The sequence below is a fragment of the Zonotrichia albicollis genome, chromosome 19, assembly GCF_047830755.1.
Source record: "Zonotrichia albicollis isolate bZonAlb1 chromosome 19, bZonAlb1.hap1, whole genome shotgun sequence".
In the NCBI taxonomy this organism is placed as follows: domain Eukaryota; kingdom Metazoa; phylum Chordata; class Aves; order Passeriformes; family Passerellidae; genus Zonotrichia; species Zonotrichia albicollis.
In genome coordinates, this window is record NC_133837.1 from 7,267,267 (window position 1) to 7,284,592 (window position 17,326).

The 17,326-nt window shown below is 45.5% G+C and overlaps 1 protein-coding gene across 1 annotated transcript; it reads right to left on the minus strand.

Moving 5' to 3' along the window:
- Nucleotides 1–699: 699 nt before the first annotated feature.
- On the minus strand, nt 700–16,179 carry LOC141731237 (myosin heavy chain, skeletal muscle, adult-like). Its single transcript, XM_074555189.1, has 38 exons — nt 15,919–16,179; nt 15,687–15,830; nt 15,439–15,595; nt 13,515–13,542; nt 13,302–13,416; nt 13,124–13,216; nt 12,931–12,994; nt 12,736–12,834; nt 12,527–12,630; nt 12,289–12,427; nt 11,536–11,654; nt 11,289–11,438; nt 10,567–10,737; nt 9,700–10,009; nt 9,470–9,543; nt 9,131–9,218; nt 8,919–9,036; nt 8,466–8,589; nt 8,244–8,380; nt 7,884–8,139; nt 6,851–7,093; nt 6,568–6,744; nt 6,337–6,482; nt 6,159–6,249; nt 5,681–6,070; nt 5,402–5,528; nt 5,107–5,225; nt 4,455–4,651; nt 3,905–4,088; nt 3,653–3,818; nt 3,396–3,520; nt 2,940–3,248; nt 2,635–2,838; nt 2,245–2,370; nt 1,980–2,150; nt 1,784–1,888; nt 1,546–1,641; nt 700–989 (listed from the first exon to the last, which is right to left on the minus strand). Exons 1-38 carry the CDS (start codon nt 16,123–16,125, stop codon nt 834–836), a joined length of 5,829 nt encoding a protein of 1,942 aa, XP_074411290.1. The 5' UTR covers nt 16,126–16,179; the 3' UTR covers nt 700–833.
- Between the last annotated feature and the right edge of the window lie 1,147 nt (nt 16,180–17,326).

Genomic DNA, 17,326 nt, shown 5'->3' on the forward strand with positions numbered 1-17,326 from the left:
TTCTACAACAACAGTAAGGAAAACACCACATTAAACAGCTGATCTTTCTTATCATGAAAGAAAAATTCCCCAAGACAGGGCAGTGTTTCAGAAAGTAGTGTGGCAGAAATTCAGCTTTTTTAGACAGACACTGATCTAATTTATAGAAACTAAAGGAAATCTCATAGAACTGTCAACAACCTTCTCCAGTTTTAAATCAAGGGGATGTGATACTCTTCATGGTCTTCTAATTACATTAAAGGAAAAAAAAATAGTGGAGACTAAAGGCTACTTTCTGTCAGCTTCAGAAAAAAAACCATGAACTTTTTCGGGTTATTACCACTCTATAAATCACTCTCAGAGGCCAGCAAAAGGAGTATCTCACACCTGACAATCACAAGCTGGAAAGTGCTGAGGTCCCCTAAGGATAAATATAATATAAGATATTGTCTGGGGTATACCAGTAGGAAGAACTTGCGGAACTCACAATCAGGAATTATTATCCTTGATTTCTCTTCATATGATGTTATTTTTCTAGTCACACCTGAGTCACTAAGAAAAAAAGAAGGGATAAATAGTCAGGAACAAGATGACAAAAAAGCTGCACTGAGACATAGGTACATGTGGACTGTAAGAAAAAACTGTGAAAAACTGTACCAAAAATGGTAAGAAAGGTCTACCCAATAAAACCAGAAAGAAATGAAAGCACTGCTCATGGTATGCACACAAACAAATCTACAGGATTTATTCTCTAGACATTAAAATTGTTGAAACAAAAATTGCAGAAAGAAGAAAGTGACAGAGAGTACACATTTTGTGCAGCCCTCAGGTCACTCTAATGCCTCATGACATCCTCACTCTTCCTCTTCTATCTTCTTGCCGTGAATGTCACGGCTCTTGGCTCGGAGCTTGTTGACCTGTGACTCTGCAATGTCAGCCCGCTCCTCGGCCTCCTCCAGCTCGTGCTGGATCTTGCGGAACTTGGACAGGTTCACATTGGACAGCTCCTCCTGTGTGGGGAGAGGGAGTCAGTGGTGAGGAGCCCAGGGCAGAGGCTACATTCCTGCTGCAGGTCAGTCTTGTGGGGCTGCAAATCTCCATCACCCTCCTGCCACTGCTCACACATCAGCCTCACACAGAGCTCCTCATCCCTTCTCAGGACCCTACTGGGACAAGCTCCACCAGGACTGTGTCACATGTGAGGAGCAATTTCACCCTTCAATTTATCAATTCTGTACTTATTCTCACACTATTTCTCTGTATGAGTTATTGGAAACCTTCTGCTGCTTATTATTAGCAGAGATTCAGGAATTTGTCAGTCACTGGGTGTGGCCCCTGGTTTGTTTACTCAAGACTCCTGTGTGAAACAGGCTGCAGATCTTCCCTTAATGAATGCCCTGACTACAGAGTGCCCAGAGCTCACCAAGGCAATAAGAAAACAGCATGGCCAACAAGTTGTGTCTCAGGAGTTTCTTTCTGAATACCTCTCCTGGTATTCAGACTTATACAATGTGTATCCTGCCCCAATCGAATGTGGGCTTTGCCCTTTCTCCAAGCAATACTTACAGCCTCCTCAGCTTGTCTCTTGTAGGATTTCACTTTCATTTGCAGCTTGTCCACCAGATCCTGCAGCCTCAGCACATTCTTCCTGTCTTCCTCAGACTAAAGCAGTTGGTAAACAGATTAGAGAGTCAATTCTTGGTTCTGCATCACGTGAGGTTAAGAATTCCACTTGGGGATGGATTGTGCAAAATGTGGCTCACTGTGAGAAAGCCCAGTGAGAGCAGGAGAGCTCCTGCCTTACCTGGTAGGTGAGTTCCTTCACCCTGCGCTCGTACTTGCGCACGCCCTTCACGGCTTCAGCGCTGCGCTTCTGCTCAGCATCAACCTCCCCTTCCAGCTCCCGCACCTGCAAGGACAAGCCCAGCCCTGCAGCTGCCCTGCCAATGTCTCTCCAACGAGGGACACGCTCACTCAGGCACAGCCCCAGCCCTACACACCCTGGCCTCCAGCTTCTGGATCTGCTTCTTCCCTCCCTTCAGTGCCAGCTGCTCGGCCTCTTCCAGACGGTGCTGCAGGTCCTTCACTGTCTGGTCCAGGTTCTTCTTCATCCTCTCCAGGTGGGCACTGGTGTCCTGCTCCTTCTTCAGCTCTTCTGCCATCATGGCCGCCTGATCAGAACAAAAGGTCAGAGCCATTTTGGGACGGGAGATATTTTGGGGAGAGTGCATTCACCATCAACAATGCCAGGAGCGCCCAACTCACATCTGTGATGGCCTTCTTGGCCTTCTCCTCAGCATTGCGGGCTTCCTGGATGGTATCCTCCATTTCACTCTGGATCTGGGAAATGTCTGTTTCCAGCTTCTTCTTGGTGTTGATCAGGCTGGTGTTCTGTGCAACAGGAAAGACAAGATTCCTACTGTCACAAATGCCTCCATATCAAGGCCTGAAAATGTGGCTATGGTTTAGGAAAGTCTTTAGTGCAAGAGACTTCTTTAGCAACACGGCAGTAAACCAGATATTCAGAGATGGATGGAGGGGACATATTGCAGCACATTTCTTCAAATGTTTATACAGGAATCACTTAAAAGATGAATAACAATTTCAGTCTTTGTTATAACCTGTGAATGGGAATAATTTCCAGCAGTGCCTGACCTGGGTGTGGAGGAGCTGTGCACGTTCAGTGGCATCCAGAAGCTCCTGCTCAGCCAATTTCCTCGACCGCTCCGTCTGCTCCAGGGCTGCCCGGAGCTCCTCAACTTCAGCCTGCAGCAGGTTTGCTCTGCGCTCCACCATGGCCACCTGCTCCTTCAGGTCATCCTGTGTCCTGAGAGCATCATCCAGGTGCAGCTGGGTGTCCTGGAAAGAGAGACAAGGGCGATTACCAGGCATCAGTGGGTGCTTGAATGGTAAAAATGTCATGAATCGCATTTCTCTTTTTGTAGCTCTGCTGAACAGACCTTGAGCACAGCCTGGGTGTTCCTCAGGTTCTTCTGTGCCTCTGCAGCCTGGCGGTTGGCATGGCTCAGCTGGATCTCCATTTCATTCAGGTCTCCCTCCATCTTCTTCTTCAGTCTCAGGGCTTCGTTCCTGCTCCTGATCTCAGCATCCAGGGTGCTCTGCATCGAGTCCACAATTCTGAGGTGGTTCCTCTTCAGCTGGTCAATCTCCTCATCTTTCTCTGCTATCTTCCTATCAATCTCAGACTTCACTTGGTTGAGCTCAAGCTGCAGGCGCAGGATCTTCCCCTCCTCATGTTCCAGGGAGGCCTGGACAATTCAGCACAAAGGACGTTTTACTTTCAAAATAATCTTTCATGTGATTCCATATGAAAGGAAGGCTTGGATCCTGCTCTCTCTCCAACGGCCTACACCCATACTCTTGGTGGGGCCATCATTAATTTGCCTTGTCTGTACCTCAGCTTCCTCCAGGGAGGCTTGCAGTTCAGATTTCTCTGTCTCAATCTGCTTCTTCACTTTCTCCAGCTCATGAATGGCCTTTCCTCCCTCCGCAATCTGCTCCGTGAGGTCGGAAATCTCCTCTGTGGGAACAATGATCAATGGCATGGTCAGGCACAGAGCAGAATGGGAAGGGCCCTGTCCCACCAAGGGGACAGACATCTCTGCAGACCTGAAGGCACAGGTCTGGGAGGAGCAGAGGGCCAGGGACTTACGCTGCAGGTTCTTGTTCTCCCGCTTCATTGTTTCCAGGTGGTCCAAGGACTCCTCATAGGCATTCTTCATCTTGAACAGCTCTGTGCTCAGAGAGCGCGACTCCTTCTGTGAGGCTTCCAGCTCCGCCTGCGTTTCCTCATACTTCTGCTTCCATTCTGCCAGGATCTGAAGAGAAACAGGGGGTGAGTAGGGCTGTGGCCATCATGGGGCCCTGCTCTGGCCAGCAGTGCTGGTGCTGAAGGCCAAAAGACCTTGTCAAAGTTCTTCTGCTTCTTATCCAGAGCAGCACAGGCAGCATTGGATCTCTCCACATCAATCATCAGGTCCTCCACTTCATTCTGCAGCCTCTGCTTTGTCTTTTCCAGGGAGGCACATTTGGCATTGACAGCCTCAACATGCTCCTCTGCATCCTGCAGGCGCTGGGCCAGCTTCTTCCTGGGAGGAGACAAGCACAGTTGCATTTTAGAGCTTGGAAGCTTGTCAGTTCTATAATGTCATAAGAGCGCAGGTTTTTCTATTTGAGGGTTTTTAGCCAAGCACTTTTCACAGATATTTAAGGATTTATCCTTTTTTGTGTCCTTTCACCTGGGGAGGATTAGACATGCCTTATCACTTCTAATGACTATGTTTTCTAGTTCCAGTCTCTCTTTTTCTCTACCTCCACCTTTCTCCTTTTGTTTACAGATACACTATATCCTTGCCTTTATACCACTCTTGTCTTAATCCATACTCAGAGATTCAAATTTCCCGTGACCAGTTTCAGTCTTCTCTCGTTATTTCCCATTCTGCTTCCCCACGTACTTGGCCTCCTCGAGCTCCTCCGTGCGCTGAATTGCGTCCGTCTCGTATTTGGTTCTCCACTGGGCCACTTCACTGTTGGCCTTGGACATGGCTCGCTGAAGCTCTGCCTTGGCCTCCTGCTCCTCCTCATATTGTTCCCGGAGCAAGTCACAGTCATGGCGAGCGGACTGCAGGGCGTGGGCCAGGGCGTTCTTCGCCTGTGGGGACATTGGGTTTGCAAACTTGAATACTTATCTTTAAATCCCTCTTGACTGTGAACTTGAACATGAAAACTGAATGAAACTCTATTTGGGCAAATGTATAGCTTGGAGCTGGTGAAGCCCTCGTTGACATATTCTGGAGCATCAGGATGCATTAGTGATGGCTCCACTGGGGACAGTAATCTGCTGCTTGTTTAAACATGTGGCTGAATCCAGTCTCAGAGAGGATCATCAGAATTTCATGGAAACCTTGTGGATTACTTCCTCCAGCACCTAAAATATTGTGCTTCCTTCCCTCTCTAGAGGAAGACTGAGAGGTTGCGCATTACTGCTGTTCCCTCCAGTCCTGTGTGTGTTTGGGGAAAGAACACTGAAGCAGTCTAACGCCAGTCAGTATTCTGCAGATGTTTTTGGGGGTGATGTAAGCTGTGGATAGTGGGGTATTTCCAGACCTTGATTTCTTCCTCTAGATGTCTCTTGAGTTCCTCAATCTGTTGGGTAAATCCTTGTTTGCCCCTAGACAGCTGAGAGATCAAAGCATCTTTCTCCTCCACCTGGCGGGAAAATTCACCTGGAAAAGGAAAGAAAAAAAGGATGCACACTGTTACTCCTGCAACACCTTCTGCTTGTAAAGCCATGTAACCTGTAATGGCCTGGAGAACTTATACCAGTTGCCACCTTGTACTCTCAGGCTCACTCAGGGCGTGCAGGTACTGCCACTGAAATTTGGGGATGAGGATGTCTCACCTGACTCTGTCTGCAGACGAGCTCTTTGCGTATTGAGGTCGTTGATCATGCGCTGATTCTGCTCCTCCTTAGTTTTAAGCTCACTCAGCTGATCTTCCAGTGTGCGGCACATCTTCTCCAGATTGGCCTAGAGAGGAAATACAGGAAAGGAAAAGAGATGATGGTCTGCACTCTGCCTTATTGTCAACATGAAGATTTTGTTTCTGGGAATGAGTGTTGCAGAGGCAGGTTTTGTGCCACACTTTGTCCCTGTGAGCATCTTCTCCTGCAACTCCATACCTTGGCTTTGGAGACAGACTCCATGTTGCTGGCCAAGTCATCAATCTCCATCTTCAGCTCACTCTTTTCCTTCTCCAGCTTCTGCTTCACACGTTGCAGGTTGTCGATCTGCTCACCCAGCTCAGCTGTGCTGTCCGCGTGCTTCTTGCGCAGGGCAGAAGCCGTGGCTTCGTGCTGCAGCGTGGCCTCTTCCAGGTCACGGCGCATCTTCTGGAACTCTGCCTCACGCTTCTTGTTCATCTCCACCTGAGCTGCTGTGGCCCCTCCTGCTTCTTCCAGGCGCTCACTGATCTCCTCCAGCTCCCTGGACAGGTCAGCACGATGCTTCTCCGCTTTAGCGCGAGAGGTTCGCTCTGCCTCAATTTCCTCCTCCAGCTCCTCAATGCGGGCCTGCAGAACAGCAGGGACCCTTCACAGCCATGCCCTCCTCCTGCCTGAGCTGAGCCTGAGCAAGGCAGGGCAAGGCACAGAGACTTGCCTGCAGCTCCTTGATCTTCTTCTGAAATTGCATGCCCAGGGCCTGTTCATCCTCGATCTTACTCTGGATCTGGCTGATTTCAAAGTCTTTCCTTCGGGACAAGTGAGCCGTGTTAGAGCTCCAAGAAACAAGACAAGTGCTGCATCCCAGCAGTCACAAGCCCCAGAGCCACACTTACTTCTTCAGTTTCTCATCCAGCTGCTGCTTGTCATTCTCCAAATCCATGATGCTGTCCTGGGCCAGCTTCAGGTCTCCTTCCAGTTTCCTCTTTGCTCTCTCCAGGTCCATGCGCAGTTTCTTCTCTTGCTCCAGGGACCCTTCCAGCTAAACACAACAAGACCATCAGGGCTCTGCCAGACAGCTTGGACTCCATACCTGTCCTCTTCCTGCTCTGTATCTGTGTGCTTACATCATCCACTTGCTGTTCCAGCTTGGTCTTGGCTTTGGTCAGAGTATTGACTTTGTCTTCCTCTACCTGCAGGTCATCCAGGGTCTGCTGATGCGCCTCTTGGAGGGCTTTCTTCTCCTTTGTCAGCTTGGCAATTGTCTCGTCCAAAGCTGCCATCTCCTCAGTCAGGTTTTTCACCTTTGAGAAGAAGGGAGCAAATATAAATAAAGGAACTAGCTATAGATGTCCTTTAATAGCACACAGCCCATTTTCTGGAGTGCGAGTGACAGGTTCTACCTCATACCTTGTTTTCAGTGGCATGTTTTTCCTTCTCCACCTTGGCCAGTGTTAGCTCAAGGTCATCAATATCTTTCTTCAGCTCTGAACATTCATCCTCCAGCTTCCTCTTCTTGGCTGTCAGCTCAGCATTGATTTCCTCTTCTTCTTCAGCCCTTTCTGTCAGCTCCTTAATTTTAGCTTCCAGCTGGATTTTGTTTTTGATGAGCTGGTCACACCTTTCCTCAGCATCAGCCAAGCTATCTGCTTCCTGGTGCAGAGACAGAAATTTGTGGGTTCTGATGTTTTGAACTTTCTCTGCTCTGCCTCTTTTATTACTGAGTAACAGCTGAACATGGCATTCAATTCCAGCAACAGAGAGATCTTGAGTGATGTCTACTGGTAAGCCTTGTCATTTGGAATTCAATATTTATTCCAAAGTTTTGTCTCCTAAATATGTCTCCCAGGCTGACTAGCTATGAGAATGCCTCATAACACTCACAAGCAGAATGGAATAGGGGTTACTTCAGTTTCTAGTTTCAGCAGGAGTAATGGGTTGGAGTAGTTTTCTCATGGTAAAAATATGCAATATCTTCTTCTGTTTAATTGACTAGTTAACTTTATAGTATTTCAGCAATAGAAGTTTTATGAGAATAATTCAGTGCAGAAAGATTTGGTTTTTTTGGTCAAATTGCGTTTTCCTTATTGAGTTTGGAGAAAAAGTAGGTTATTCTCAGGTTTGCTTTTACAGTGTTAGACAGAAACACTGGTTTGAAAATTATTTCTCTTCGAGCTCCAAGTTCTTCGCTGTTCAATACACATTGTCTGGTGCTACATGGCTCTTTCCTCACACAACAGTAATGGTGAGTGCCATATGGGTCAGCCAGCAGTCTCAGTATGCCCCTGCTGGTGCCTGTTTAGTCAACATTAGAGCGCCTCAGAGTGTGTGATTTAGACTGTTTTCTTCTACCCATTAATTCCTGTGAGTCTTTTTGCAGGACAAGAAGCATTCTGACAGTACATCATTCTTTTTCCAGAGGAAAATGAACAGTGATACTCACAGCCTGCACTTGGAGCTGAAGGTCATTTTTCTCCTGCACCAGGGCCACCATTTTCTCTTCCAGCTCCTTGCGCTTTGCCTCAGACTTTGCAAGCTCTTCCTTGGTTTTCTCAAATTCTTGTTTCATGTTGGCCATTTCTTTCTCAGACTCTGCACTCTTCAGCAATGGCTTGATCTTGAAGAACAGCTTCATCCATGGCCAGTGTTTGACATTCATGAATGAGCGAACGTTGTACTGGATGCAGAAGATGGAGTCCCTGAAAACAAATCCACATGGTTATTGAATATCCTGTGTTTGGTGAATTTTGTCTCAATTTGCCAGCTACCATTAGAACATAACAAATGAGGGAGAAGTATCGACCTCCGCTCCACCATTCTCTGGTACTCCACTCTCATCAGGAAGCCTCTGGACCTGGCTTGTATCATGGTCATAATCTCTGCCAGTTTCTCATCTCTCATCTCCTCTAGCACACCTATCAGTCCAGCTTTGAAGAACACCTTGAGAAAGGGAAGATTGTAGTACATCAGTGTTGGTAGTGCATTACTGGGGCACACTATATTTTAATACAGAACTTCATTCTACCTTGGTGTGCCCAAATCTGTACTGGGTGTGGTCAACATCAATGGACCCAAGGAGCTTCTCTGAAGCCTTTTTGTTATCCATGAACTGACCTTCTGGAATAGCACTGGCATTAAGTACTCTGTATCTGTAGGAGAAAGCAGAACATTAAGAAATCAACAGTTCTGAAACCATCACTGTGATTGGACGTCGCTGCCTACTCAGCAACAGCTGAATAATATCATGTTCATGAATAATATCACGAGAATGCATTCTTTCAAGACAGTGAAAGACATGAAAGAAATTGCAAGAGTGCAAGAACCATTCATACCATTAACTAAGAGTCCAAGTGACTCCTCACAATCAGCATAAAATAAATCATAAATTCACAACAAAACATGACAATGTAAAATGTAAAGATTGTTAAGATGATTAGTCAGCTTGCTCTGAGTTGGCAGAAAGGTTCAGAGCTCTCACCTCTGTTTGAAGTCAGCATAGAGGACTCTGCTGGGGAACCCTTTCCTGCAGATCCTGATCCCTTCCAGCACGCCGTTACAGCGCAGCTGGTGCAGCACCAGCTCGTGCTCCATGGCACCTGACAAATACCACCATTAGTGACCACCCTGCTGTTTGGCACTCAAGAGAAGAGCTTCTGCTGCTCAAGCTTTCCTCCCCTTGGCTTGTCTTACCAGGTGTTTTAGTTTCATTGGGGATGATACAGCGCACAAAATGGGGGTGAGTGCTTCTCAAGTTAGCCATCAGCTTGTTCAGATTTTCCTGTGAGATTACAAGGAAGAGTTCAGGCTCAACCAAGTAAAAACCCCATGCCTATTTATGATGTGCATAAAAAAAAAAATTAGTCTTTCTGGGTCTTGAACTATAGGAAATACATAATTATGTTGGGTAAAAATTGTATAAACATGAATCTGACTCTTAGTGAATTACAGGTTGTCTTCTGACTGCAATTTCACTGAACTCGTATGTTATTTAAATAGATATTTTGATGAGGAAATGAATTCTGCTCTTACTCTGAAGAGAGCTGAGACAGTCTGGAAGGAAGAACCCTTCTTCTTGCCTCCCTTCTTGCCACCACCACCAGCATCTGCAAGTCACAGAAAAGAAAAAGAAACATTTTTTTATTATGGGCAATAAACACTGGATACTACAAAACACAAACCCACTTAATATTCCTTGTGGTTTTAGCTTTAATTCGAAGAAAACCATGCAATAATAAAAATAACATTTGCACAAAACGCACCTGCATCTGCTCCACCATAGTTGGCAAAGAGTAAAGCCAGGGTCTTCACAGATGATTTCTGGTACAGCCCAATGACAGTTTCATTCAGAGGGTCCTTGTTCTTCTCCAGCCACCCTGTGATGTTGTAATCCACTGTGCCAGCATAGTGCACCAGGGAGAAGTGGGCCTCAGCCTTGCCTTTGGCAGGCTTGGGCTTCTGGAAATTGTTGGACTTGCCCAGGTGCTGGTCATAGAGCTTGTTCTTGAAAGAGGTGTCAGTTGCCTTGGGGAACATGCACTCCTCTTCCAGGATGGAGAAGATGCCCATGGGCTGGGAGAAATCACAAGAAGTGAAAAGGGAAGATTAATGGAAATGTTCAATGTCGCATTAGATGGGATGTTCTTCTGCCTGGTCTAGTGGAAGGAGTCCCCCACCATGGTAGGGGATTGGAACAAAATGTTCTTTATGGTCCCTTCCAACCCAAAACATTCTGTGACTCTATGACAATGACAAGAAACCTGTGCTATGAACATCAAAGTCTGGTTGTATTATTGGCAGCTATCTCATCCTGGATGAAAGCCTGGGTTTACCACAAGTTGTTCTCAGTCAAAGAGTTTATTTCTGTCATCCCTTGCCTCCCTGCAGCCTATCATCATGGAACTGGTAGAAATGTCTATCCAGCTCACATGAGAATTCATTGTAGAATTGTGGAAGCAATGATAAAGAGAAAAATATGGGGAAAAGCAGCTACAAGGGGCTTGGTACTTTGGTGAGGTCAGGTGATATGATATGTATTTCTCAAATTTGTCTGTGGACTTTGGATCTGACTGTGCCTTGGAAACACCATTGAATTCCAACAGCCATCATATCATACAAGGGAAAAGTACCTTCTCAATGAGCTCAATGCAGGCAGCCAGGTCCATGCCAAAGTCAATGAACTCCCATTCAATGCCCTCCTTCTTGTACTCCTCCTGCTCCAGCACGAACATATGGTGGTTGAAGAACTGTTGCAGCTTCTCATTGGTGAAGTTGATGCACAGCTGCTCAAAGCTGTTGAACTGCCCAAAGCAAGGAAAGGTGCACAGGTTCTCAAGGTGTGCCAAAACACACAGAACTTTGCTGCCATTCTCCTAAGGCTGTTTGAAGTTGAAATACCAGTCCCAGCCCTACTATACCACCATGTCTTTCTACTCTAACACTCACTGTCCTTGAAGGACACTTTCATTATTACTTTGCAAATCAAGCCAAAAGTGTCAATTCTTTTTCACTGTGCTACTCAGCTGCACGTCTTTGGTAAGCTCAGTAGCCCCATGGTGTCAGTTCTCTGAGCTGCTGGATGGTAGCAACCTCCTGAGTCTCCCACCTAAGAATTTCCCAGGTCTCAGAACAAAAATCTGGGGATTTTGTGTTCTGACACAGAAGTCCTTGCATCATCACTGCATTGACAGAACAGGAAACACACTGTGAACTTGCCAGACCACTGCCTCTACAAGAGCATCCACCCCTTTGGCTCATAGCTGTGTGAGCCTTAGTCCTCTGTGTGCTCCTGTGTCCTCCTGACCCCTCCTTGCCCATTGCTTGACTGTGGTGTCAAACCATTGCTCCTTACATCAAAGATCTCAAAGCCAGCAATGTCCAGCACACCAATGAAGTACTGCCTGGGCTGCTTTGTGTCCAGCTGTTGGTTGATACGAACAACCATCCACAGGAACATCTTCTCAAACATTGCCTTGGCCAGGGCACCCACTGAATTGTTCACCTACAGCAGAGGAGACAGGATTGGAATTACCTCTGAGGGGCAAAGAAAAATGTGACATTTTCCTTCCAGCTGTGCATTTTTGACTGTCAGGTGTTACCTGTGTCACATTTTGACCTTTGGTCACGTATTCATTCCCAACCTTGACTCGGGGGTAACACAAGGCCTTGAGAAATTCAGCTGAGTTGAGGCCCGTTAGGTAGGCAGCCTTGTCAGCCACTAGAGGTAGGGAGAGAGAGAAAAGCCTTTGTTCATGGACCATCTCTTTACTTCAGGTGTTGTGAACAACTTTGCTGTTCATGTTCTAGGAATGGAAGAGGATTTATCTCATTCCATATTGAAGGCCTGTGAAGCAATGCAAATTCTGGACACTACTGATGGTGGTCTTGGAAGGCAAGAACAAGTATGACTTGGATAGGAAGAGCTTGAATCTGGAATTTCCCAGAATAACAACCAAAAGCCACTAGCAGGACATAAGGCAAGGCATATTCTCTTTCTGTGGGACGGGGATTTGTGGGTAGCACAGATTGCAGGAGGTATTTCTTTAAAAACACAATTGCCCATCAGGGTGTCTTAGTTCTTGGGGCTTTGAGAGAGAGAGAGAGAGATATCCTGTGTTGAAATTGAAGTTTCTGCATTCAGGCAGCATGATTTTGGGGAGCCACCACTGGATAAAATAATGGGACTTCCCATGACTAGAAAAGCACCTCTGCAGTTAGAGGGAGCAGGGGGAATAAAGGAATTCTCTGTGTGGTATGTGGGGACTCAGGCCACTGCAGTGTGCCTCTGGAGGCTAACATATCGCCTCTGGAGGCAGAGGAGGGCACAAATCAGCCCCTGGATTTGCTGGTACCTTCTGTGCCATCAGGCTCTGCCTGTTCCTCTCGTTGCTTCTGCTTGAACTTCAGGTTCCCATAGTGCATGACAGCCCCTGTCAGCTTGTAGATGGCTGTTTTCTCATCTGCAGTGAAGCCCAGGATGTCAATGGCACTCTGCAGTCAAAATAATGAATTCAAAGATGTGTCCTTAGTGGGTCAGAGATGTAACCCTCAAGACATGCTCTCTAGGTACCTTGTTGCTGTGTTACTTACATCTGTAGCCATGAGCTCCTCCTGGTCATCAATGCTGGGCACAGTGACCTCCCCTTGACTCACAAAGTGGAAATCGTAGGGGTTGGTGGTAATGAGGAGCATGTCTGCAAATAGGAAGAGGCAAAGCATAGGTTTACTTTTGCCAACAGGGGAGAGAGGGAGCTTTTCCTAAGTGATCAACCCCAAAAAGCCATAATGCTTTTTCCTACCAATTAGCTCTGGCTTCTTGTTGGACATGATCTGATAAAAGATGTGGTAGCTCCTTTCCGCCTTGAGCTGGAAAGTGACTCTGGACTTCTCCAGCAAATCTGGCAAGGATGGTAGAATGAGTTAGGTGCTTGTGGGAATGTACATGGAGATGGGAATATGGGAAGGGATGGGAGCAGTCCAGGAGAACTTCTTACAAGTTTCAATGTCAGCAGAAGCCAGTTTGCCTGTGGCACCAAAGTGGATTCTGATGAATTTGCCCTGTGAAGCAGAAGCAGCAGCAGGTCAGCCTGGATGTGTTCTGCTGATGTCTCCTTTGCATGAAGAACTGTTCAGGTAACAAGTGTGTTGCCATGAAGGGGAGAGATTTTATGCAAAGCAAGAACTCACAAAGCGTGAGGAGTTGTCGTTCCTCACGGTCTTGGCGTTTCCAAAGGCCTCCAGCAGTGGGTTGGCGCTGATGATTTGATCCTCAAGCGTTCCCTGCAGGGACATCATTATTCAGTGACTGTGTTTGGTTGACAGGATAGTGGCAGGCCAAGCATTCAGTCTGTCCCTCCTGACTCACCTGCATTTTGCCTGATGTTTGTTCTTCCTTTTTCTTCTCTCCACTGGCTGCAATTGTTGCAAAGTACTGGATGACACGCTTGGTGTTCACAGTCTTCCCGGCCCCGGATTCTCCGCTGCCAAAGCCAAGAGAGAAGCAGAGGGTGCGTGGTCAGGCAGGAGGGGCCCTGGCACCGGGCAGCCCCGCAGGGACCCGCGCAGGGGGGGTACCTACGTGATCAGGATGGACTGGTTCTCCCGATCTGTGAACAAGGCAGAAAAGAAGATATTATTTTTAATGCACTGGCAATTGGCAGGTAATTTCTTTCATAAACCTATATGCCTTCACCCATTTTGAATATTTTCATGTTCCCAGCCTCAGCTGGGATGTTTACATCTCTAACCTCCAATGGTGTCTGGTGTAGCATACATGCAATTCTTTTTCTGGATATTCCCTTCATGTCATACTCTTCATTTTGTTTATGTCAAATGATTTCAACTAAGGATCAGTTTTGTAGAGTTACTGATTAAATGGTCTGTCAGTAAGCTGCATTGAACTGGAGCATGTGCTTCTCATAATTTTTACTACATAGGAACAACCACTCCCGTTCAGTCCACAAGACCCTCTAAATAGTTTTTATGTTGGATCCCAATTGATTGGTGATGAAATAAAATTACAGGAACATCATAAACATGTAGGAACCTTTATCAGCATAGTCTTCTCTGTAATATTGAAATTTTGGTACTTCCAGAGCTAATGTATCTCTTTTCAATAGCTTGAGCTGAGTTTGTTTCACACAATTTTGTCTGCTTTCTTGACCCATGCTCATTTATTTTTGTGTCCCATTTTTATGCTCCATTCTTGAACCACTCAATGATGAAGGAAAAAATATGTTTCTGGTGTCAAGTTTGTTTCATCATGTAGTCTGTCTTTTTTGTTCATCTTATCTTTGCCATGCATAATTTTATAAAGTAATAAAAATCGTCCTTCTAGACTTACCAGCACAGCCTGTCCTACCTTTTGGAAACCTTTTCATCTTCCTTTTTACCTGTTCCACTTTACTACATTCTTTTGTGGAGAAGGAAGTCTGAAAATGCATATGACACACCAGGTACCAAGACACCCCTTGTATATAGCAATGCTTTCTGTTGTGGTCCCTATTTCTTTCTCAGTGACCTCCAGGCTTCAGCTTTTTATTTTGTAGATTTATGATGCTTTAGACAAAATTTTGAAGAAGTATTAGAAGATACTTACAAAAGTTCTTGGCAGTGAGGTTTTTTCCCTGTGGCATTTGTTTTACACTCCTGTTCACAAAAATTTCTTGCAATTTCACAGAATAGGAACTTAGTGCAATAAAGACCCCCTGAAATTGTTATTAGACTTCATTTTTGCTGACCTTAAGAACTTAGTCAAATCAGCAATATTTTCATCACTTCCAGATTATTTTAAAAAATGCTGAACAGTTGAAGGCCCAGAACAAACCCTTTGAGAGTTGCCATTCCAACCAGTCTTCAATTCAGCTCATCATTCACTTGTTTTGCCCTCCCTCCCTGAGCTTGCCTATGAGGATATCATGAGAAATAGCATCAAAACCCTCGGTGAAATCCAGGTAGACAATTTCCAGTGCTCTCCATTCATATCTCAAAGCAGTTATCCCATTGTAGAAAGAAATCAGGTTGATTAAGCATAATTTCCCTTTGGTGAAGCCATGCTGACTGCTCATGATCAAATTCTTGTATTGTGCATTTTTAGAGATACTCTTCAGGATTAGCCATTCTGAAACTCAAGTGAGGCCGACAGGCCTGTAGTTCCACAGATCTTTCTTTTTACCCTTTTTGAAGACTTGTGACATTTGCTTTCTTCCAGTCCTCACACATGTCTCCTGACTGCCATGACCATTCCAAGGTGAATGAGAGGCCAAGATATGATGTCCTGTAGCACTTGCAGGTGCATCCCAGTTGGATGAACTTGTGGAAATCAGTTTTGACTAAATGATCTCTAACCTGATCCTCTTCACCCAAAGGAAAGTCTTCATAATTTCCAATGACAAGAGAGAATGCACCTGCACAACACTATTAACTACTTCGACATCAAGAGACTTTTTCTCCTTTGTGAGTATTTACAGTCAAGTGATTCTAAAGAAAATCATGAAACTCACCAGTCAGCATGAACTGATAGGCGTTGTCAGAGATGGAGAAGATGTGTGGAGGGGCCTCCTGGCGCTTCTTGCCTCGGTAGGCCAACACCACCTCGGGGTTGTACACCGGCAGCCACTTGTAGGGGTTGACAGTGACGCAGAAGAGCCCCGAGTAGGTCTGCAAGGAAGGGACACAGCACGTTGCCTTGCCCTGAGCCTGGCCCAGCAGCTCCTGAGGCTGCCCAGAGGAAGCTGCTGCTGCCACTTACGTAGATCATCCAGGCTGCGTAACGCTCTTTGAGGTTGTACAGCACAGCGGGTTCGTGCAGGTGGGTCATCATGGCCATGTCCTCGATTTTGTCATACTTGGGAGGGTTCATGGAGAAGATTTGATCTTCTTTCACAGTCAGGGTCTGCCAAAAAACCAGAAAGATCCACATGTGTCACTTAAATCTCAAAGTGGGGATCAAATGTTGCCTTTGAGCCTTGTTTTTGACTCACCTCTCCCCCTTCAGTCTTGACAGTGACTTTGCCTGATTCCCTGCTCTCAATTTTGCCTTTCACAAAGGATTCTTTGGGATGAACCACAAAGACTGATGACTTGGCATCAAAAGGTTTGTTCTGGGCCTCAATTCTCTCCTTCTCCGATTTTCGGAGGTAAGGGGCTGCCTCCCCAAAACAAGCTAACTCAGCATCTGCAGAGGTCATGGCTGCAGTTTACTGAAGGCACATCAGCAGAGAACCCTGTGGAAGAAAAGAAATGTAACATAAATAGATCATACTTGTACCGTGCTTGCAAGGACAGCTTTTCTAATGATTTAAAATTGAGCACTTACTAGAATTGCTAAAACTACCAAAAGTTGCCTTCCTTGTGTTTAATGGTTCAAACCCAGAAGAGAAAAATATTGTTTCATCCCTAAATAATATATAATAACCTTGTAAAAATTTATTTTATTTGTGTCTTTCTGGTACTGTACAGATTTTACTTTGCTTTTATGAATTGTAGTGCCATATTTGAGAATATGAAATATGTTAAAAGAACCTTTTTATTCTAGTATAAAATAATTTTTCAAAGTATAGATAGAATAAATTTTATAGCCTTAAATGCAGATGGAAAAACTTAGTTGGAAACCAGTTTCAAAGGAAAAAATATATGCACATAATATGCAATAATGGGAATATCTAGTAGCTAGATCCAGTGCACTTACCTTGAAACTTTTCTAGTAGACAGGGCAGAGCACTGCAAAGACTCTTTTATAGAGTCTGGTTGGCAGGTGCTCTGCATTCTTCCCCTTTCTTCGGTCAAAACATTTTTTGGCAAACATTCTTTGGCAAGGCATTGTCTGGCAAACTGAACTAATGGCATAGTCATTTGATTTAATATGATATATTTAGAAATGTTTTGTATCTTACCAATGCTGTGAATGTATTGACTAAAAATAATTTGTCTAGAGACATAAGGACAGAAGTTCAGTTAGTTGAGGCATTTAGAAAATTTGGATGTAGGACCAGTGAGCTATACTGCTGCATTTCCAATGGTTGCTTCATGTACTCAAGGCAGATTTTTATTGCATGACTGTGGTGTTACTCTGACAAATCCTCAGTCCAGCATTTCCATCGCATCACAAATATCACTGTCACTGAAGCTCCTTGAAACGCGCTCTTCTCCTGGTCATGGGCATTTTGATTGTTAAAAGAGCTCGGTGGGTAAAGCTCAACGAAGAGCAGAGGGCAAGGTCAGTAAATATGATCCAAGGAGATATCCAACATCAAGCACTGGTGTGGGCATGAAAATCTTGCTCCACGGATGATCATGCAACTTTCTGTTCCAAACCAGAGCTCAGCCCTGGGCTCCCTATGCAGGGCAGGGGGAAGCTGGTGGAAACACCCTCTACCCTGAACAGGAGGA